At 46.7% G+C, this 23768-nt stretch overlaps 1 protein-coding gene across 1 annotated transcript in view; it reads right to left on the reverse strand.

Annotated features, from left to right (window-relative positions):
- Positions 1–23415, reverse strand: part of LOC122920267 — a 56160-nt gene extending 32745 nt beyond the window's left edge. Inside the window, exons 1-2 of the mRNA XM_044269646.1 lie at positions 23270–23415; positions 14941–15282 (exon numbers count right to left, since the gene is read on the reverse strand). Coding sequence (XP_044125581.1) covers positions 14941–15282; positions 23270–23342 — 415 coding nt within the window. The 5' untranslated portion in view covers positions 23343–23415. The remainder of the gene's footprint in view (positions 1–14940; positions 15283–23269) is intronic.
- Positions 23416–23768: the final 353 nt, after the last annotated feature.

The following is a 23768-nucleotide window of genomic DNA, read 5'->3' on the forward strand; positions in this document are numbered from 1 at the left end:
TTCGCCGCACGGATCGCACCCGCACGGAAAAGTCGCCCGTGTGAAAGGGGCCTTAGGCTGCGTTCACACGGGCGAGATTTCCGCGCGGGTGCAATGCAGTAGGTGAACGCATTGCACCTGCACTGAATCCTGACCCATTCATTTCAAAGGGGCTGTGTACATGAGCGTTTTTTTTCACGCATCAGTTCTGCAATGCTTTAAAATGCTCTATATTCTGCGTTTTTCACGCAGCCCTGGCTCCATAGAAGTGAATGGGGCTGCGTGAATAACGCATTGCATCCGCAAGCAAGTGCGGGTGCAATGCGTTTTTCACTGATGGTTGCTAGGAGATGTTGTTTGTAAACCTTCAGTTTTTTATCACGCGAGTTAAAAACGCATCAAAACGCAGTGCACCCGCGCGGAAAAAACTGAACAACTAAACGCAATCGCAGACAAAACTGACTGAACTTGCTTGCAAAATGGTGCGAGTTTAACTGAACGCACCCTGAACGCATCCGGACCTAATCTGTCACGCTCGTGTGAACTCAGCCTAAGGCTACTTTCACACTAGCGTTCGGGCGGATCCGTTCTGAACGGATCCGCCCATAATAATGCAGACGGAGGCTCCGTTCAGTACGGATCCGTCTGCATTATTTTTAGCATAGAACAGCTAAGTGTGAAAATAGCCTCGTACGGATCCGTCCAGACTTTCAATGTAAAGTCAATGGGGGACGGATCCGCTTGAAGATTGAGCCACATTGTGGCATCTTCAAACGGATCCGTCCCCATTGACTTACATTGAAAGTCTGTACGGATCCGCACGCCTCCGCACGGCCAGGCGGACACCCGAACGCTGCAAGCAGCGTTCAGCTGTCCGCCTGTCCGTGCGGAGGCGAGCGGAGCGGAGGCTGAACGCCGCCAGACTGATGCAGTCTGAGCGGATCCGCCTCCATTCAGACTGCATCAGGGCTGGACGGCTGCGTTCGGGTCCGCTCGTGAGCTCCTTCAAACGGAGCTCACGAACGGAAACCCGAACGCTAGTGTGAAAGCAGCCTTAGACAGGTTCATTTTCACTTAAACTAGTCTAATTTATTTCAGCATGAAAAATTGTCGCATATGTGCGGAGAACAGTGGCATGTCTCCCAGAAAGTGTGACTTTTAATGCAATAAAAGTCTCTTTATCACTTAAAACTGTTGAATAAAAATAAGCCTGGAGTGGAGTAAAAGTTAGACTGTTTTTGCGCCTAATTTATGCATAAAAAAAGCGAACCTACATAAGTAAATAGATTGAAAAATTCACAAAAAATAGAAAACTTTCTATACAGAATTATTGCTGTAAGTTGCGATTATTTTTATATTCACATGGAGGATCTAAACCAAACGCATTTCGGGACTTTGGATGGTCCCTTCTTTAGTGGTTCCACTTTCTGTATAGAAATTTTAAGTTCGTGACAACCTACGACCCGGAATTACGAACGAAAACACTGGCGCCAGTTGGGAAAGCACGTGTATAAGGCAGACGCCTGCAAAGACTATACAAACCAAGAAAGTCTTGGAATTCACGACATCACATTACGAACCAACGTTCATCGATTTATTATGTGCCTCTAGTGGAAAATTTCAACACTCACGTAAGTTAGCAGGAGCGGGGGGGCCTGGTGCAGGATACCATGCGGGACGCCGCGAAGCGTACACCGAATCCCGTCCTTGATCGAACCTTGTGAGTATAACTTACTGTGCAGAAGAAAACTCAAGCGATATGTTGGCTGTGATGTTCGATTTTTACGCTTATACAAGTTGACTTTAATACGACAGCTAATTGGATATATTTTCAAGATTATGTGATTTGGAGCACTACGAACATTCCTGACACTATCATTGTGGAAACGTATAGAGAGACTATTTTATTTCATGCGATTATTATCAGAGAATTGCGATCATTGTATCAGTTGGATGCAGTAATTTGTCAATTGTTATAATACAGTGCGATTAGTTTTATGGCAGATCTATCGGATCCATCTATTACTCCGCACTTAGTCCCTCTTTGAGTGAATTGCTACATTTTATAGTCTGGCCAGACCATTCATTATCAAATGTGTACAGTATACCACTAATTTTATTTTCTTATATATTAATAATAAAGTTCCACCTACTAAATCTCAGCCTGACTGAACGTTAAATGTGAAAATAATAAAGTTTTTATTAGAATCAATCAAAAGGGTAATAGATAAAATCAGGCATACAGGGAATCAGAGGTGCGGAGAGGGATCAAGTAATAGACCGTCCGACACGCTCAGTGTTGGAACACACTGATAAAGGTGTAGCCTGTAGCAACAGGGTAATAATAACACTACACTTAGTACAGGGACTAGCAATGCTGATCTAATCCACCTGACAATTCCTAATGCTCTGTATGTTGAGCTGTACAGTGGATGGTCAGCAGGGTTGAAGCAGCTATAGTGGGCCCTGGTGCACCCTATTAGCGCTACCCTGTTAAGTGAGCGGTATGTAACGCTTCAATACGCTCAAAGCCAGACAGCCAGTGTGAATAGGATATCACTTATTTAAGCTGCCCTATCTATTGAGCGATGAATGACACATTAAATTGCTCAACGCATTTCTGCATGACTCTTGTGTGTCATGTGTCATCAGGAGCGAACATAATTCCTAACAGTGTCAGATATGAGTGAAGCTGTCGCACTGTAGCGTGCATACATCGGCGCTGTGATGGCCGTGTGCGGCCAAACACACGCCGAATATAAATAATCGAACACCCGCCCCCCAGAAGGTATGTGCCGGCGTCACCACCAATCAGGGAAGGAGGTGCGTCCTCTGACACGCTCCCTGACGTGGCCGTCGCACAATAGAGCGTAATACACTCTCGGGGAGGAGCACAAGTATGCTTAAATGTATGGGGGAACACTCATATGCGGTATGTAGTATCGAGGGACATCGCTGTAATTAATCAGGATATATAACGGAGGCCAATGTAAGAGAAGTAACACAATGTAATAATCAAATTAAGCAACAAACAGACATACATAATGGAGAAGACAACTAACATGGAGTGTACCACCCCATAAATGATACGGGATGATATCATACTTCAAATCACACACTGCATATGTCACGACCAGAGTCTCTAGTAATGACAAAGTGATGGGCTGATACACATCAGGACCATATCTGCCGTCCCATGACCTCCTAGATCAGTGATGGCGAAACTATGACACAGGTGCCAGAGGTGGCACTCAGAGCCCTCTCTGTGGGCACCCGCGGACTGGAAAAAGTCTAAGTTGTACCAATGAGCTTTAGATTTTTCATCAACGCAGGGCGCACTATGAACAGCACAGGCAGCGCATTGAATGTAGGCAAGCTATTATAGGTAAAGTACATGGAAGATATACTATATTGCACTGTAGTGTTCAGATTAAATTGCTGTGTTGGGACTTTGCGATAAATAAGTGGGTTTTGGGTTGCAGTTTGGGCACTCTGTCTGTAAAAGGTTCATCCTCACTGTCCTAGATAAAGCAGGAAAATTAGACGGCCTCATTTAATCCCTTAGGGTATACAGTTATGTTATGTTACTAAGTCCTTGTATATCGCTCTAGAGGAACTCAATCCGATCGAAGCGCTTGTTGACGGCTATATTGGTGGGCCCCTACGTCATCCTACACAAAAAGCCAGGTCTTAACCAACTTCCTAAATTCCAGGTAATTTGATGTTGTTCTAATGTGTTCTGGGAGGGAGTTCCAGATCTTGGGGGCCAATACTGAGAAACGTCTGTCCCCCCTTGTCTTGAGGCGGGTTCTTGGCACCGACAGAAGGGAGGCTGAGGTGGATCTCAGTTCTCTAGGCGGATGGTGACGTGTTATCTTTTTTTGCAGGTAGATGGAACCTGTTTTGTAGAGAGCTTTGTGTGTTAAGCACCACAGCTTAAACTGCACTCTCTCTTTCACTCGGAGCCAGTGGAGTTCCCTGCGTGCTTTTGTGACAGAATCTGTCCAGTCTAGTTTCTTGATGAGCCGGATGGCTCTGTTTTGACAGTGTTGCAGAGCTCCCAGATCTTTCTCTGGCAGCCCCGCATACATTGCATTACCATAGTCCAGGTGGGAGTTGACTAGAGCTCCCACCACGACCTGTCTGCATGTGTTGGGGAGAAACGGTAGGGCTTTTTTTTAGAAGGAATAGGGCGAAGTTTGCTTTCCGTATTACTTCTTTAATCTGGGGACGGAGGCTCATTTCTTGATCCAAGAGTATCCCCAGACTCTTTCCTTGTGTGGCGATGGCAACGTTTTCCCCAAAGATAGACGGGGCGGCAGCCTCAGGTGTTTTATGTAGTGCAATAAGCTCAGTCTTGGTCAGGTTGAGTTTGAGGTGGTTATGTGCTAGCCAGTTCCTGGCCTTATTTAGTCCTTCTTGCGTGAGCTTGTAGTCATCAGCGGATTTTGATACTCTCAAAAGGATCTGTGTATCGTCCGCATAAGACTCATAGCTGATGTTATACTTGTTCAGAATAGCGAGCAGAGGTCGGACATATATGTTAAAGAGTAATGGCGAGAGGGGAGATCCCTGAGGGACTCCCCACTCCACCTTCTCGACAGTATCTAACTTAAAGATCCATTCGGTTTCCTTGCGGAGCAGCGACACATCAATGTCCCCTCCGTGAATGGATTTCACAATGTGCTCAATCCCCTGAACCTTAAAGGGATTCTGTCACCTCCCCTAACCCAAAAAACGATTTTAAAGCAGCCATGAAGCACAGCTTACCTTGATTAGGCTGTGCTCTTTTATCTTGTAATCCGTCCAGCAGTTTCTGCAAAAAACGACTTTTATTGATATGCAAATGAGTCCTGAATGTGCCCAGAGGGGCGTTTTGTTCCCCTCTTACAGTGCCCAGCCCGCCTTCCTTGCACTGTCTAACCGCCCCCAGCCTGCCACAGCCTCTCTCCCTCTCCTCCCCCTCCCTCACGCCGAATGAACTCTCGCACAGGCGCAGTACCCACTGAGGGCTGCGCCTGTGCGATCAGCAGGAGACTGAGGGCTGGAGCTTCATCCTCGTCACTGGGCATGCGCCAAGTCCCTGCTGACTGAGGGAAGAGCGAGCATCGGACGTCACTGGGCTCGGCGCATGCCCAGTGACGAGGATGAAGCTTCTGCCCTCAGTCTCCTGCTGATCGCACAGGCGCAGCCCTCAGTGGGTTCGGCGTGAGGGAGGGGGAGGAGAGGCTGTGGCAGGCTGGGGGCGGTTAGACAGTGCAAGGAAGGCGGGCTGGGCACTGTAAGAGGGGAACAAAACGCCCCTCTGGGCACATTCAGGACTCATTTGCATATCAATAAAAGTCGTTTTTTGCAGAAACTGCTGGACGGATTACAAGATAAAAGAGCACAGCCTAATCAAGGTAAGCTGTGCTTCATGGCTGCTTTAAAATCGTTTTTTGGGTTAGGGGAGGTGACAGAATCCCTTTAACCACTTCAGCCCCGCTAGGTGAAACCCCCTTCATGACCAGGCCACTTTTTACACTTCGGCACTACACTCCTTTCACCGTTTATCGCTCGGTCATGCAACTTACCACCCAAATGAATTTTACCTCCTTTTCTTCTCACTAATGGAGCTTTCATTTGGTGGTATTTTATTGCTGCTGACATTTTAACTTTTTTTGTTATTAATCAAAATATAACGATTTTTTTGCAAAAAAATGAAATTTTTCTCTTTCAGCTGTGAAATTTAGCAAAAAAAACGACATCCATATATAAATTTTTCGCTAAATTTATAGTTCTACATGTCTTTGATAAAAAAAAAATGTTTGGGCAAAAAAAAAAATGGTTTAGGTAAAAGTTATAGCATTTACAAACTATGGTACAAAAATGTGAATTTCCGCTTTTTGAAACGGCTCTGATTTTCTGAGCACCTGTCATGTTTCCTGAGGTTCTACAATGCCCAGACAGTAGAAAACCCCCACAAATGACCCCATTTCGGAAAGTAGACACCCTAAGGTATTCGCTGATGGGCATAGTGAGTTCATAGAACTTTTTATTTTTTGTCACAAGTTAGCGGAAAATGATGATGATTTTTTATTTTATTTTTTTTCTTACAAAGTCTCATATTCCACTAACTTGCGACAAAAAATAAAAAATTCTAGGAACTCGCCATGCCCCTCACAGAATACCTTGGGGTGTCTTCTTTCCAAAATGGGGTCACTTGTGGTGTAGTTATACTGCCCTGGCAATTTAGGGGCCCAAATGTGTGAGAAGAACTTTGCAATCAAAATGTGTAAAAAATGACCGGTGAAATCCGAAAGGTGCACTTTGGAATATGCGCCCCTTTGCCCACCTTGGCAGCAAAAAAGTGTCACACATGTGGTATCGCCGTACTCAGGAGAAGTTGGGGAATGTGTTTTGGGGTGTCATTTTACATATACCCATGCTGGGTGAGAGAAATATCTTGGCAAAAGACAACTTTTCCCATTTTTTTATACAAAGTTGGCATTTGACCAAGATATTTTTCTCACCCAGCATGGGTATATGTAAAATGACACCCCAAAACACATTCCCCAACTTCTCCTGAGTACGGCGATACCAGATGTGTCACACTTTTTTGCTGCCAAGGTGGGCAAAGGGGCACATATTCCAAAGTGCACCTTTCGGATTTTGCAGGGCATTTTTTACACATTTTGATTGCAAGGTACTTCTCACACATTTGGGCCCCTAAATTGCCAGGGCAGTATAACTACGCCACAAGTGACCCCATTTTGGAAAGAAGACACCCCAAGGTATTCCGTGAGGGGCATGGCGAGTTCCTAGAATTTTTTATTTTTTGTCGCAAGTTAGTGGAATATGAGACTTTGTAAGGAAAAAAGAGAAAAAAAAAAAAATCATCATTTTCCGCTAACTTGTGACAAAAAATAAAAAATTCTAGGAACTCGCCGTGCCCCTCACGGAATACCTTGGGGTGTCTTCTTTCCAAAATGGGGTCACTTGTGGCGTAGTTATACTGCCCTGGCAATTTAGGGGCCCAAATGTGTGAGAAGTACCTTGCAATCAAAATGTGTAAAAAATGCCCTGCAAAATCCGAAAGGTGCACTTTGGAATATGTGCCCCTTTGCCCACCTTGGCAGCAAAAAAGTGTGACACATCTGGTATCGCCGTACTCAGGAGAAGTTGGGGAATGTGTTTTGGGGTGTCATTTTACATATACCCATGCTGGGTGAGAAAAATATCTTGGCAAACGACAACTTTTCCCATTTTTTTATACAAAGTTGGCATTTGACCAAGATATTTTTCTCACCCAGCATGGGTATATGTAAAATGACACCCCAAAACACATTCCCCAACTTCTTCTGAGTACGGCGATACCAGATGTGTCACACTTTTTTGCAGCCTAGATGCGCAAAGGGGCCCAAATTCCTTTTAGGAGGGCATTTTTAGACATTTGGATCCCAGACTTCTTCTCACGCTTTAGGGCCCCTAAAAAGCCAGGGCAGTATAAATACCCCACATGTGACCCCACTTTGGAAAGAAGACACCCCAAGGTATCCAATGAGGGGCCTGGCAAGTTCATAGAATTTTTTTTTTTTCGCATAAGTTAGCGGAAATTGATTTTTTTTTGTTTTTTCTCACAAAGTCTCACTTTCCGCTAACTTAGGACAAAAATTTCAATCTTTCATGGACTCAATATGCCCCTCAGCAAATACCTTGGGGTGTCTTCTTTCCAAAATGGGGTCAGTTGTGGGGTGTTTGTACTGCCCTGGCATTTGAGGGTCTCCGCAATCATTACATGTATGGCCAGCATTAGGAGTTTCTGCTATTCTCCTTATATTGAGCATACAGGTAATGAGATTTTTTTTTCCGTTCAGCTTCTGGGCTGAAAGAAAAAAATGAACGGCACAGATTTCTTCATTCGCATCGATCAATGTGGATGAAAAAATCTCTGCCAAAAAAAAAAAATGGAGGGGAAAGGCGTCTGCCAGGACATAGGAGCTCCGCCCTACATCCATACCCACTTAGCTCGTATGCCCTGGCAAACCAGATTTCTCCATTCGCATCAATCGATGTGGATGAATAAATCATTGCCGGGATTTTTTTTTTTATATATATATATATACAAAGTGTTTGCCAAAGCATAGGAACGCCGCCTCCTCCTCAGCTCGTATGCTTCGGCAAACGTATCTGTCACTGCAGAGGAGAAAATCCCGTCTTGCAGCGCCGCATACACCGACTTGCGTGTAATCTGACAGCAGCGCAATGCTTCTGTCAGAATGCACATCGGTGCTGCAGCTAGTTCATCGGTTGGTCCACCTGGAAGGTAAAAAGACAAAAAAAAAAAAAAAGAAAAAACCAGGCCACAACGCAATAATTTTATTAACTTTGGAACAGAACATGTAACTTTAACTTTTGGAACTAAACATTAACCTGTTTGCTTACCTGTTTTTTTTTTTTTTTTTTTTTTTGTTTTTTTACCTTTTATAGAACAAACCTCTCCTCCCCCATGGGTCAATGTGCAAAGCGCAAATCGCCCAAAGATGTGGCGAAGTGCGTTATGCACTTTGTCCCATGTGAAAGGAGACGTTTGCAGCAGCTGTGTGAGTGAATGGGCCCTAATAGCCCTGTGTGCCTATCCTGGTGAGATGTGATCCCTATGCTAGGTGTACCTGTGTGTGGTACTTTCGGAAACAATCCCCTAAGCATAGGGCAGGGTGGTCAGGACAGTCAGGACAGAAATACCGGGTGTCACGCCTTATTCCACTCCTGCTACAGACACGACATCTTTTTCGGGGTGACGGTTGGGTTGAGGTACCAGCAACGACATTGGGGAAATGTCGCTCGTGTAGACGGCTAACTACACTGGTGGATGGGGCCACGGAACCTTCTGGATACAGGAGGTTCTCAATGATCTCTTCCTGAAATTTGAGGAAGGATCCAGTTCTCCCAGCCTTACTGTAGAGAACAAAACTATTATACAGCGCCAATTGAATCAAATATACAGACACCTTCTTATACCAGCGTCTGGTTCTGCGGGAAACTAAATACGGAGACAACATCTGGTCATTGAAGTCGACCCCTCCCATGTGGAGGTTATAGTCGTGGACTGAGAGGGGCTTTTCAATGACACGGGTTGCTCGCTCAATTTGTATTGTCGTGTCTGCGTGAATGGAGGAGAGCATGTAAACGTCACGCTTGTCTCTCCATTTCACCGCGAGCAGTTCTTCGTTACACAGTGCGGCCCTCTGCCCCCTTGCAAGACGGGTGCTAACGAGCCGTTGGGGGAAGCCCGCGCGACTAGTTCGCGTGGTACCACAGGCGCCAATCCGTTCTAGAAACAAATGCCTAAAGAGGGCCACACTTGTGTAAAAATTGTCCACATAAAGATGGTACCCCTTGCCGAATAAGGGTGACACCAAGTCCCAAACTATCTTCCCACTGCTCCCCAGGTAGTCAGGGCAACCGACCGGCTCCAGGGTCTGATCTTTTCCCTCATAGACACGAAATTTGTGGGTATAGCCTGTGGCCCTTTCACAGAGCTTATACAATTTGACCCCATACCGGGCGCGCTTGCTTGGGATGTATTGTTTGAAGCCAAGGCGCCCGGTAAAATGTATTAGGGACTCGTCTACGCAGATGTTTTGCTCAGGGGTATACAAATCTGCAAATTTCTGGTTGAAATGGTCTATGAGGGGCCGAATTTTGTGGAGCCGGTCAAAAGCAGGGTGGCCTCTGGGACGGGAGGCGGTGTTGTCACTAAAGTGCAAGAAACGCAGGATGGTCTCAAATCGTGTCCTGGACATTGCACCAGAGAACATGGGCATGTGATGAATTGGGTTCGTGGACCAATATGACCGCAATTCATGTTTTTTTGTCAGGCCCATGTTGAGGAGGAGGCCCAGAAAAGTTTTAAATTCGGAAACTTGGACTGGTTTCCACCGGAAAGGCTGGGCATAAAAGCTTCCCGGGTTAGCGGTTATAAATTGTGTGGCATACCGGTTTGTCTCTGCCACGACTATGTCTAAGAGCTCCGCAGTCAAGAACAGCTCAAAAAATCCCAGGGCCGAACCGATCTGAGCTGTCTCAACCCGAACTCCAGACAGGGCGGTGAAAGGGGGAACTACAGGTGCGGCTGAAGTTGGGGGCTGCCAATCAGGGTTTGCCAGCACCTCTGGGATTCTAGGGGCTCTACGGGCACGTCTTTGCGGTGGCTGCGACGGGGTCACTACTGCTCGTGCCACCGTACCAGCTTCAACTGCCCTTCTGGTGCTCGCTACTTCACCAGGTTGTACGGCAGTGCTGGTACTAGGTCCAGGATGGGCTGGTCTGCTGGTGTATGCCTCACCACGTAATCCGGCAGCACCAGCCCCACTCTGATGCTCTTGAAGCGGATCCTGCGCAACCTGCGGTCTAGCAACACGGGGCCGGGTACGCCTGGTTCTATCAGGGACCTCAGCCTCCTCGTCCGAACTTTGGGTCAGAGAGCCGCTGCTTTCTACAGGTTCGTATTCTGACCCGCTGGATTCATCAGATGAGGGTTCCCACTCCTCATCCGACTGGGTCAGAAGCCTGTAGGCCTCTTCAGAGGAATACCCCCTGTTTGACATGTGGGCAACTAAATTTAGGGGTATTCCCTGAGACTACCCAGGTAAAAAAAGCAAGCCTGTCTTACAAAGGGGAGGCTAGCGAAGTACCGGAGGCCGCTGCGGTTGATAAAAAATATCAAAAGTGATTTTTTTATCGCCGCAGTGCGTGTAAAGTGGATGTGCAGCGATCAAAAAAAAATTTTTTTTTGTCACTGCGGTGGGGCGGGTGTGGGCGAACGCACGTGTGGGCGACCGATCAGGCCTGATCGGGCAAACACTGCGTTTTGGGTGGAGGGCGAACCTAAAGTGACACTAATACAGTTATAGATCTGACCGTGATCAGTTTTGATCACTTCCAGATACTATAAAAGTACAAATGCTGATTAGCGATACGCTAATCAGCGAATAACGGACTGCGGTGCGGTGGGCTGGGCGCTAACTGATCCCTAACTACCTAACCAAGGGACCTAAACTATACCTAAAACCTAACGGTCAATACCAGTGAAAAAAAAAAGTGACAGTTTGCACTGATCACTTTTTTTCCTTTCACTAGTGATTGACAGGGGCTAGAAGGGGTGATCAAAGGGTTAATAGGGGTTCAGGGGGGTGATCTGGGGCTAGTATGTGTAGTGTTGGTGTACTCACAGTGTAGCCTGCTCCTCTGCTGGATCCAACCGACGAAAAGAACCAGCAGAGGAGCAGGCAGCCATATAACAGATCATATTTACAAATATGATCTGCTATATGGCTCTGTGATTGGCTTTTTTGAAAATCAGCAACCTGCCAGCCAATGATCGCTGGCTGGCAGGTCCTGACGAAATACTCCTCTATGAAATGCCGGCCCGCGATGCGCATGTGCGGGCCGGCTGCGGCGAAATCTCGCGTCTCGCGAGATGACGCGCCGATGCGTCCAGGAGGAGAAAAGCAACCACCTTCCGGACGCATCGGCGCGTTAGGCGGTCCGGAGGTGGTTAAGCACATCTGGATTACCGCCATGATCACAATCATGGCGTGGCACAGATGTGTCACGGTTATTTTTAATGTCGAGTAGGTGTTCGCCAATACGTCTCCTCAGCTCACGTCTAGTCTTACCCACATATTGCACACCACATTGACAAGTCAATAAATGCACAACTCCCACTGATGTGCATCTGATGGAAAATCTTTCCTTAGTCACATGACTAGTGAAGAATGTCCCTTTCATAATATTGCCACAGATAACACATGCTCCACATGGAAAGGTCCCAGTTAGTGTATTTTTTAGCCATGTATCAGGTGTTGGGTGTAGGTAAGTGCTATGAACCAGGCTGTCGCGTATATTTGAACTGCGCCGATATGTGATAGGGGGACGGTCTAACACTAACTGACCATTGTCCGGATCTGACTGTAAAATGGGCCAGTGTCTCTGAAGGATCTCACGTACCTGTTTCTCCGCTTTATCATACGTGGCTATAATCCTTGGAGTGTTCTGACCATGCAACCTTTGCTTGGGGACCAGTAATTGATCGCGGCTAATACTCATAGAGTGATGGTATGCTCTTTTGAAAGTATGTTGAGGATAACCTCTGCGCATGAACCGAGTCCTCAGATCGTTTGCGGCCACCTTAAAATCCCTCATTTCTGAGCTATTCCTCCTAGCCCTCAGGTATTGGCCCTTGGGGATGCCACTCCTGAGGGCTAGGGGATGGCCACTATCCCACCTCAGCAGGCTGTTGGTAGCAGTCTGCTTGAGGAGCAGATTTGTGGTGATCTTCTTATCTGTCCCCACAGCAACAGTCAGATCCAAGAACGTGATTTCATGCTCATTAATGTCAGACGTGAAGAACAGACCTAGCTGGTTATTGTTAAGCTCAGCTATGAATTGAATACAACAATCCTTGGTCCCCTTCCACAGTATAAACACGTCGTTGATATATCTGATCCAGATTAATATCGACGATGTGTACTATTCCATAGCTTCACTAAAGACGACCTCTCTTTCCCACCAGCCCAGGTAGAGATTTGCATAAGTTGGGGCACACGGACTGCCCATCGCAACTCCCCTGAGCTGGTGGAAAACTTTACGGTTAAAGAGGAACACATTGTGACTCAGGACAAAGTCCAATAAATCCATCACAAAAACGTTGTGTCGATTAAGATGTTCGCCCCTCTGTTGAAGGAAGGCCCGCACAGCTAAACAACCAGTGTCATGTGGAATGGAGCTGTACAAGGCCTCCATATCTAGGCTGGCAAGCCAAGTATCCTCATCACATTGAATACCCTCCATTATGTATGGCAGTTTGTTGCTTAATTTGATTATTACATCGTGTCACTTCTATTACATTGGCCTCCGTTTTATATATCCTGATTAACTAATTACAGCGATGTCCCTCGATACTACATACCGCATATGATTGTTCCCCCATACATTTGAGCATACTTGCGCTCCTCCCCGAGAGTGTATTACGCTCTATTGTGCGACGGCCACGTCAGGGAGCGTGTCAGAGGACGCGCCTCCTTCCCTGATTGGTGACTGACGCCGGCACATACCTTCTGGGGGCAGGTGTTAGATTATTTATATCCGTCGTGTGTTTGGCTGCACATGGCCATCACAGCGCCGATGTATGCACGCTACAGTGCGACAGCTTCACTCATATCTGACACTGTTAGGAATTATGTTCGCTCCTGACGACACATGACACACAAGAGTCATGCAGAAACGCGCTGAGCGATTTAATGTGTCATTCATCGCTCAATAGATAGAGCAGCTTAAATAAGTGATATCCTATTCACACTGGCTGTCTGGCTTTGAGCGTATTGAAGCGTTACATACCGCTCACTTAACAGGGTAGCGCTAATAGGGTGCACCAGGACCCACTATAGCTGCTTCAACCGTGCTGACCATCCACTGTACAGCTCAACATACAGAGCATTAGGAATTGTCAAGTGGATTAGATCAGCATTGCTAGTCCCTGTACTAAGTGTAGTGTTATTATTACCCTGTTGCTACAGGCTACACCTTTATCAGTGTGTTCCAACACAGAGAGTGTCGGACGGTCTATTACTTGATCCCTCTCCGCACTTCTGATTCCCTGTATGCCTGATTTTATCTATTACCCTTTTGATTGATTCTAATAAAAACTTTATTATTTTCACATTTAACGTTCTGTCAGGCTGAGATTTAATATATTTTCATTGAACGTGTACGGTCCAGATAGTGTGAGTGCCCAGCTCTCTCTTTATTTTACGCCTAAAAACAGGTGCGAACACTATAGTAAATGTGCCCCATTATGTTTTGGAAGAATATGGGTCTAGGACCTTGGCTGAATACATTTAAAACATAACTTTTACTGATAGAATTAAAATCTAAAACCACATAGTGCTGAAAGGAACGGTGAAATAGTGGAAAAGAAAATAATATTATTATTAGGAGATAAATATATATATACCAGTAGACAGTAGCCAGTGTAAATTGGAATAGTCTTACCAGTTCTTTGAAGATATACTCGGGTAAGTGGCTACCTTTGAACCATCCTAAATAGACGGGCGGCGCGGTCCGTATACTGCTGCAACTCTTCTGGGGACAAAAATGCCCTAACATTGTTTGGGATAGGGGCTATGCCGTCCCTACCTAGCAGTAATCGGAGCACCCTGCCCGATAGGGACTACCCCGTCGGGAACCTTTCCCTCTCTGTTTAGGGAATAGGCACCGTTCATTTGAGCACTATGTGGGTTTAGATTTAAATTTCTATTAGTAAAAGTGATGTTTTAAATGTATTCAGCCAAGGTCCTTTTTCCAAAGGAATTGTTGTATATTTGAGGGTTGGACCTTTTTTCCTTATACCCAACTACAGTGTATTTAATAGTGGATTTAAGAATATGGGTCTAAAAAATATCTACAGATTATTATTAGTGTTGAGCGAAGCGAACTGCGGATGCTTCATCCGAAGTCGCTTCGTTCAGAACTTCGGAATAATACTGTACAGAGATCTGCCTCCGTACAGTATTATAATGTATGGGCTCCGATGAGCCGAAGGAAGTTATTTGTGAAGTTGCGCGTGACTGATCCAAAGCTTGCTTCGCTCAACACAAATTATTATGCTAGGAATAGCTAAAATGAATATTTAAAAAAATAATGTAATAGTTTTATGCTGTATGACATGAAAAGGAGAGTGCTTTTTCTTAGCTTCGCTCTTTCCTATAGGCCCTTTTTGGCGTCTTTAAAGCGGCCCCAAAGCAGCGCCACAGCATACTGCTGGGAGGACACAAAGCTGCAACTTTATGGCACTAATGTGTTATAGGACATGCATATTTTTTGGGTGAGTGTTGAATTGTGCAGCTCTGGACTACACTGTTCCAGAGTGGAGCTCGGTGAACTATATGAGCTTCTTTCCTCTCCGATAGCAGCACTTACCTGACACCTGCACAGTGACTTTACTAGTGGCATCTTCAGGAGTGACGATTACAGAACAGGTGTATTCTCCTTCATCACTGAACTGAAGGTTGGGTATATACAGACTGGCATCTCCCTGTACAAGTTTTCTTTCAGATATATATGACCCAGATCTGTTTGGGGTATAATTTTTACCATCAAAGTAAAGGACAGGTTTATTTACTGTTCCTATTCTCCAGTCAACCGCAACAGTAGAAGTAGTCAAAGATGGAGCCTTGTAGCCAGCCAAGTGACAAGGGACGGTTATGTTATCACCCACCATTGCCTTTATAGGGGAATCATTTTTGAGTATTTTCAGTTGACCTGAAGGATAGACAGAAAGCATACTTACATGACATGTGATAGTTACGCCTTATAGTACAAAAGTAATGTTATAGAAATATCTTGTTGCATTAAAAATAAATTTAAGATCAAGATAAGACCAAAATATAAAATTTCACAGATTCTTTAAAAAAGGATAAAATTATATGTCTAGTTTGGTTTGCCTCCTCATACGATTAAGATGTCTACCAAAAGGTTCCATCAGTGGAGATGCATCATACCCAGGATAGTTTCTTCCTATCGTTGGGACTAGGCTGGAATTTATACAATGGCAAATTCTGTGCTAGGTTGACCATTAAGTAGGACCCATCAGCTCCCCTGACACTGTTTGTTTTAGTAAATATTAGTGTCGCCCCTAAATAAGAAGCCTGGAGCATCTTTTCTTATAACTCTGCAGTCTGCCTTTCCTATATTATCCCTACTAGAAATGTATTAATAAATTGCCAACTAGTTGTTACCATTCTCCTTGCCAAAGGGGTGTGTCCTTACATAGTCTGACACTGTAGGCTCTGATTGAAGAGTGTAGGGACACGACCCGGAGTGGTTTCACCCAGTGTGTCAACATATTCATAATTCCAGGAGGAATATCAGAGGAATGGTACAGTGCCTACGAGAGTCTTAAGTAAAAATGCTGTAGATATGTATTTACTATAACAGACATGTCCAGACAGCTGACAGGTCCTCTTTAAGTTTTTTTTTAATAATATATGCAATTTATGTCATATTAATGGGGTCTGACAACTGGTAGACCCAGATCAAACAGTACTTTCCATAGCTTTCACAAACTAGAATCCTAGGATTGGAGAGAGTCCCAGTTGTCACCTCTTTCCCTTTATGATCGAACAGTTGTACCACAATTGGGAAAACCCCATTAACCTCTTCCTGCACAGTGCTGTGGGCTCAGGAGCTGCACTCGTATCATCACATGCCGAAATTGGTTGCAACTGACAACCAACTTCCCATGTTAATGGCTTGGATTGGAGAGATTATTTCTTTAGACACGGCAGTCAGTAGCATCTTTTATCACCCCATCGGCACCCATCATGACACCATCAATAGGTATCCATAACAGAGCTGCAGTCACAATGCCCCTATTATGCCCTCCCTGACTTAGAACTGATGCGTGCCAGTTTTTGAGGTATGTCCTACAAACACGTGCAAAATACACACATTACAGTCTAGTGTAAAATAATACAGTATATCCAGGGTTAGGAAAAGAGTCTGGTTAAATCCTGTCTGTAAGACTGTGTCTACCCAATGGAGTTTGGGATAGAAGAAACTGCAAATGCAGACTGTTGATGAAACATCCATTTTAGACTATTGTTGGTTAAGAGCATCCAAAATCTAGAGTGCATGGGGAGCTTGTGACTGTCAGACAGATCATGTCAGAGAAGGAAGTGTTTCTGTCCAATGGCTAAAAGTTGTGCATGTAATGTGTCCTGTATATAAGCGCCATGTGTGAAGCCATATGTTCTATGTGTGAGAGGTGTGTAGGTGGCATGCGTGCAGCATTATTTCTTTGTGTGAGTGTAACATGAATTCAAAAGATTTGAGAACAAAAAAGCTTACGCAGACTAAGTGAATAAATATATTTACTAAGTGTGACTACATACAAGACGATACAGAATAATAAAAAGTAAATAAATGCTTCAAGTCACGGTAACCGCGCCCTTCCCTGCCCCTTTGCTGTGACTGACGGCGCTTATGCAGAGAGTTTGGCAAAGCCAGCCGAACTAACAGCTGTCAGACACAGCGAAGGGGCAGGGAAGGGGCCGTGGTTACCGCGACTTGAAGCTAGGAGGCCGCTGCATCCTTGACTTCAAGCACGTGTGGAGAAGTGCGCCGGCAAGGGATAAAACAACATTTTCCGTACTTTTGCTGCATCTGCCTTCAGGAAGAAAGGCATCATCAGAAACACACTGCTGGCTACACGCAGGTACTGCTGGAGGCTTGGGATGGTTTTGGGAGGTGACAGGTTCCCTTTAAAGTGGTTTTCCAAGCCTGGAAATGCCCCCCCATATGCCCAGGCCCCTCACAATGATTCTACTTACCTGGCTCTCCGCTCCCTGCGCTGGTTCTGGTCACCGCACAGCCGCTGCTGCTTCTCCCCGTGCGCGGATTAAAGCATCCAGTTTCGGGGTGGGGCAGCCAATGACAGGCAGTGACGGGGACGAGCCCCCCTAGCGTCACCCGCAATGCTACGGAGGCTCATCCCAGTCACGCCTGCCTATGGCTACCCCAACCCAACACCACATGTTTTTAGCTGCGCACGGGGAGATGCAGCGGGGACCAGGAGCGGCCCAGGGAGCCAGGAATCAGAATCAGTGTGAGGGGCCCGGGCATATGGGGGGGGGGCATTTCCAGGCTCGGATAACCCCTTTAATCAGGGTAAAAATAAATACTCCCCTAATCAATTTGCTCGCGTAAAGGCCGTCTCAGCCATCTTCATTGAAGTCACTGCATGAATTATTGCGCAGTGGCGTCATCTCGCTGGCCGGTGACTGTATTGAAGACGTCACCGCGCCCAGCCAGCTCGCTGGTGTGGTGACACCATACGTCACTCCGTGTGAGTTTTGGGCTGCATTTTCAATCAAGATGGCCGTAACAGTCTCTTCGCACGCAAAAGGATGAGGTGAGTATGTATATTTTTAGTTTTTACCGCCATTTCAGGGAAAATTGATTTGTTACCACGAAGCGCAAGGAAATTTGGCTTTGCGTTGAATCGAATTCTTCCTGAATTTCGGATCCAAGTCAGTCTGTTTGACTTCAATTCGCTTAATACTAATTTGTACTCCAAAATTATTATTATTATTATTTATTATTTAAGCGCCATTCATTCCATAGCGCTGTACATATGATAAGCGGTGCACATACATAACAGACAATTGTACTAATCATAAACAAGATGAGTTACAAACTGGTACAGAAGGAGAGAGGGCCCTGCCCGTGAGGGCTTACAATCTACATGGTATGGGAGAAGGACACAGTAGGTGCGGGTTGGGTTGGTCATGGCGGTATAGAGGCAGCAGGGTCATTGGTTGTAGGCTTGTCTGAAGAGGTGGGTTTTCAGGTTTCTTTTGTAGGATTCCACTGTAGGTGAGAGTCTGATGTGTTGGGGTAGCGAGTTCCAGAGTATGGGGGATGCACGGGAGAAATCTTGGAGTCGATTGTGGGAAGAGGCGATAAGAGGAGAGGAGAGAAGGAGGTCTTGTGAGGATCGGAGAGTGCGTGTGGGGATGTATCGGGAAAGTAGCTCAGAGATGTAGGGAGGGGACAGGTTATGGACGGCCTTGTATGTGTTTGTCAGTACTTTGAAGTGGATTCGTTGGGCAATGGGGAGCCAGTGAAGGGATTGGCAGAGGGGAGAGGCAGAGGAGTAATAAGGTGAAAGGTGGATTAGTCGGGCAGCGGAGTTGAGGATAGATTGGAGGGGTGCGAGGGTGCTAGATGGAAGGCCACAGAGGAGAATGTTGCAGTAGTCTAGGCGGGAGATAATGAGGGCATGTACGAGCATTTTCGCAGATTCAAAGTTAAGGAAAGCACGGATGCGGGAGATGTTTTTGAGTTGGAGGCGGCAGGTGGTGGAAAGGGCTTGGATGTGCGGTCGGAAGGAAAGGGCAGAATCTAAGGTCACTCCAAGGCAGCGGGCTTTTTTGACTGGGGATAATGTGCAGCCATTGATCGTGATAGATAGGTCTGTTGGGGGGGTTGAACAAGATGGGGGAAAGATTATGAATTCTGTCTTATCCATGTTAAGTTTAAGAAAGCGAGAGGCGAAGAAGGATGATATAGAAGATAGACATTGTGGGATTCTTGATAGTAAGGTAGTCATGTCTGGACCAGAAAGGTAGATTTGTGTGTCATCAGCATAGGAGTGATACTGAAAGCCATGGGACTCTATGAGCTGTCCCAGGCCAAAAGTGTAGATTGAGAAGAGCAGGGGTCCTAGGACAGAGCCTTGCGGGACACCAACAGAGAGGGCATGAGACGAGGAGGTGGGGCGGGAGTGGGAGACGCTGACCCTGGGTTCACACCTGAGCGTTCCTCAAACGCGCGTTTTACGCGCGTTTTTGTCGCGCGTTTTTATGCGCGTTTTTTGTAATAGTAAACGCGCGTTTGACGCGCGTTTGTGTCATTGACTGCAGTGTCCTATGGCCACAAACGCGCGTCAAAACGCCCCAAAGAAGCTCAAGTACTTGTTTGAGCGTCGGGCGTTTTACAGCGCGTTCGTACGCGCTGTAAAACGCCCAGGTGTGAACCCTTCCCATAGGGAAGCATTGGTTTTCATGTCTTAAGCGTTTTACAGCGCGTTTGAACGCGCTGTAAAACGCTCAGGTGTGAACCCAGGGTAAACGTCCGGTCTGTGAGGTATGATGTGATCCAGGAGAGAGCCAGGTCAGTGATGCCAAGAGATGAGAGAGTTTGCAACAGAAGGGTGTGGTCAACAGTGTCGAAGGCAGAGGACAGGTCAAGGAGAAGGAGGACAGAGTATTGTTTCTTGGTTTTGGCTGTCAGTAGGTCATTGGTGACTTTGGTAAGGGCAGTCTCGGTCGAGTGGTGGGTTCGGAAGCCGGATTGTAGGCGGTCAAAGAAGGAGCAAGAGGAGAGGTGGGAGGACAGTTCAGAATGGACATGTTGTTCAAGTAGCTTTGAGGCATATGGAAGAAGTGATATGGGGCGATAACTGGACAAGGAAGATGGGTCAAGTGAAGGCTTTTTGAGGATGGGTGTAATGGTAGCATGTTTAAAAGCAGAGGGGAAGACACCAGAGTTTAGTGATAGATTGAAGAGATGAGTTAGGGCTGGGATAAACACTGGGGTGAGGTTAGGGATGAGGTGGGATGGGATCGGGTCAAGTGCACAGGTGGTGAGATGTGATCTGGAGAGTAGAGTGGAGAGTTTTTCTTCTGTAATGGTGGAGAAGCGGGTTTTAGGGGGAGAGGACCGAGCAGATGTGTAGAGGGTCTGTGGGGACTGTGTAGTAAAGCTTTCTCTGATGTGGACTATCTTTTGTTTGAAATATTTGGCAAAGTCCTCAGCTGAGAAGAGAGGAGAGGGTGGGGGCGCTGGGGGGCGGAGAAGGGAGTTAAAAGTGCTAAAAAGTTGTTTAGGGCTGTGTGACAGGGAAGATATGAGAGATGAGAAGTAGGCCTGTTTTGCATCAGCGAGTGAGGATTTGAATATGAGAAGGGATTGCTTGTATGCAGTGAGATGATCTATAGAAGGGGATTTTTTCCATCGTCGCTCAGCAGCCCTGGAAGCTTGTCTGAGTTTCTTGGTCAGGTTGGTGTGCCAGGGTTGTCTGTTGATTTTCCGGATTTTGTTATGTGTGAGGGGGGCAACAGTGTCCAGAGCTGTACTTATTGTGGTGTTGTATAGGGTGGTAGCAGCTTCTGGGTCTTGGAGGCAACAGATGGTAGAGAGTGGGAGAAGAGAGTCAGAAAGCAAGCGAAGGTCGAGATGTTTAAGGTTCCTGCGGGGGTGTGCTGGTGTGTGGACCAGGGGGGCTACAGAAAAGACCAGTGAAGAAAAGGTGAGTAGGTTGTGGTCGGATAGGGGGAGAGGCGAGTTAGAAAGGTTAGATAGGGAGCAAAAGCGGGTAAAGATCAGATCCAGAGTGTGACCATCTCTGTGGGTGGGAGCTGAGGACCACTGTGATAGGCCGAAGGAGGAAGAGAGTGACAGGAGTTTAGAGGCGGCCGAGTGGCATGTGTCAATAGGGATGTTGAAGTCACCCATGATGATAGTGGGGATGTCGGCAGAAAGAAAGTGTAGTAGCCAGGTGTTGAAGTGGTCAAGAAAGATGGTTGCTGGGCCTGGAGGGCGGTAAATGACAGCTACTTGAAGGTTGGAGGGAGAGTAGATGCGAACAGAGTGTACTTCAAATGAGGTGAGCGTAATGGAGGGTGGCAGTGGAGTTGGGCTGTAGGAGCAGGTGTCTGATAGGAGAATACCAACTCCTCCACCATGTTTGCAGCCGGGGCGGGGGGTGTGAGTGAATTGAAATCCACTATAAGAGAGTGCAGCAGGGGAGGAGGTGTCTGAGGGTGTCAGCCATGTTTCTGTGAGACCCAGAAAGGAAAGGTTTTGAGAGATAAACAGTTCGTGAATGTACGACAGTTTGTTACGGACAGAGCGCGCGTTCCATAATGCTCCTGCAAGAGGAGCCAAAGGGGCAGGGGTCAGAGGAATGGTAATTAGGTTTAAGGGGTTGCTTCAATAAATGATATCAATAAAATATAAACCTCAGGAGGCACTAAGGAGACTGAGCAGGAAACAATGATTTACTGTAGGTGTCCACATAAACATTGATTTCATCAGGTGGTCTGTGGCACCTTTACGTGGGCCTCATCGGGAACTAGTGTTCATACTTAAATTTGTTCTCAATAATCGGCCCATCAATTGCCCATTGTAGACCTAACATTAGTTTAATGTAGGGGAAGGGGGCAAGGCCGTATCCACCATGAAGCGAGATGAGCACCTCACCTCAGACGGCAGCCGACCTGTCTTTTTGGGGAATGGCAGTTTACGGCATTGGCAGGGGAACCTGTGGCTACTGTCCCTGCCGCTCAGATCTCTAGGCCACAGCATCATGACCTCCTGCGCCGGGTCAGGCAGCGCGATGATGTGGTCACAAATGTCTGTGTTGGGAAATAGACATTTGTGATCACGCCATTGTGCTGCTTTAGATGCGGGCAGGAGGTCACAGTGGTGTAATGTTGAGACGCGGCAACTTAGATGGCAGCAAAGAACAGCAGACAGGTGAGTGTTTAGATATTTATTTTTTATATATATATATATATATATATGTTCAGGCATTTTGGGGGTGGCATAACAGGCTGGAGCACTACAGGTGGTGGCATTATAGGCTGTAGCACTACAGGGGGTGGCATTATAGGCTGTAGCACTACAGGGGTGGCATTATAGGCTGTAGCACTACAGGGGGTGGCGTTACAGGCTGGAGCACTACAGGGGGTGGCATTTCAGATAGGAGCACTACAGTGTTTGTCATAACAGGCTGGAGCACTACAGGGGGTGGCATTACAGGCTGGAGCACTACAGGGGGTGGCATTACAGGCTGGAGCACTACAGGGGGTGGCATTACAGGCTGGAGCACTACAGGGGGTGGCATTACAGGCTGGAGCACTATAGGGGGTTGCATTATAATGCAGGTGGCACTACAGGGGGCGTCATAACAGGCTGGAGCACTATAGTAGGGTGGCATTACAGGCTGGAGCACTACAGGGGGTGTCATAACAGGCTGGAGCACTACAGGGGGTGGCATTACAGGCTGGAGCACTACAGGGGGTGGCATTACAGGCTGGAGCACTACAGGGGGTGGCATTACAGGCTGGAGCACTACAGGGGGTGGCATTACAGGCTGGAGCACTACAGGGGGTGGCATTACAGGCTGGAGCACTACAGGGGGTGGCATTACAGGCTGGAGCACTACAGGGGGTGGCATTACAGGCTAGAGCACTACAAGGGGTGGCATTACAGGCTGGAGCACTACAGGGGGTGGCATTACAGGCTGGAGCACTACAGGGGGTGGCATTACAGGCTGGAGCACTACAGGGGGTGGCATTACAGGCTAGAGCACTACAAGGGGTGGCATTACAGGCTGGAGCACTACAGGGGGTGTCATAACAGGCTGGAGCACTATAGGGGGTTGCATTATAATGTAGGTGGCACTACAGAGGGGGATTATAATACATAGACATTCTAGGAGGGGGCATCATGTATACTGGCACTATGTGGGGCACTACATGGAGGTTTTAACTGCAGATGGGCATTATAAATACAGGGGCTACTAAAGGGCACAATGCCAGGGACGGAGGTACCAGTCTTAGTCTTTGTCCCTGGTGAGACTCTGCTGCTTTACACTCAGGGCTGGGCTATGAGTTTTTGCAGTTCTTCTTTCACTTAGCAGTTATAACAGGCACAAAAATCAGATAAAGGTGAGACTTACCAGAAGAGTGGCCGAGAAGACTGAAGATTATCACCAGGAGGAACATCTGGGTTACGTATTGTATGAATCCCATCTTACATCTGTAATCATCGAGCCGATATACACTGTACTATGGGTTACTACGCTGTCTTTTCTGCCGCACCCTGTTTGCCTTTTACTTTCACTTTCATTTTACTTTCTATTGAGGAGCTCTATTTCCCAGTTTGTTAGGCTACTTTCACACTGGCGTTTTGGCTTTCAGTTTGTTAGATCTGTTCAGGGCTCTCACTAGCGGTCCAAAACAGATCAGTTTTGCCCTAATGTATTCTGAATGGAAAAGGATCCGCTCAGAATGCATCAGTTTGCCTTCATTCAGTCTCCATTCCGCTCTGGAGGCGCTGCCTGCAGCGTTTTGCCGTGTGCCTGATGAAGCGGAGCAAAGCGGATCCGTCCTGACTCACAATGTAAGTCAATGGGGACGGATCCGTTTTCTCTGACACAATCTGGCAAAATAGAAAAC

This window comes from Bufo gargarizans, chromosome 10 (assembly GCF_014858855.1).
Source record: "Bufo gargarizans isolate SCDJY-AF-19 chromosome 10, ASM1485885v1, whole genome shotgun sequence".
NCBI lineage: Eukaryota > Metazoa > Chordata > Amphibia > Anura > Bufonidae > Bufo > Bufo gargarizans.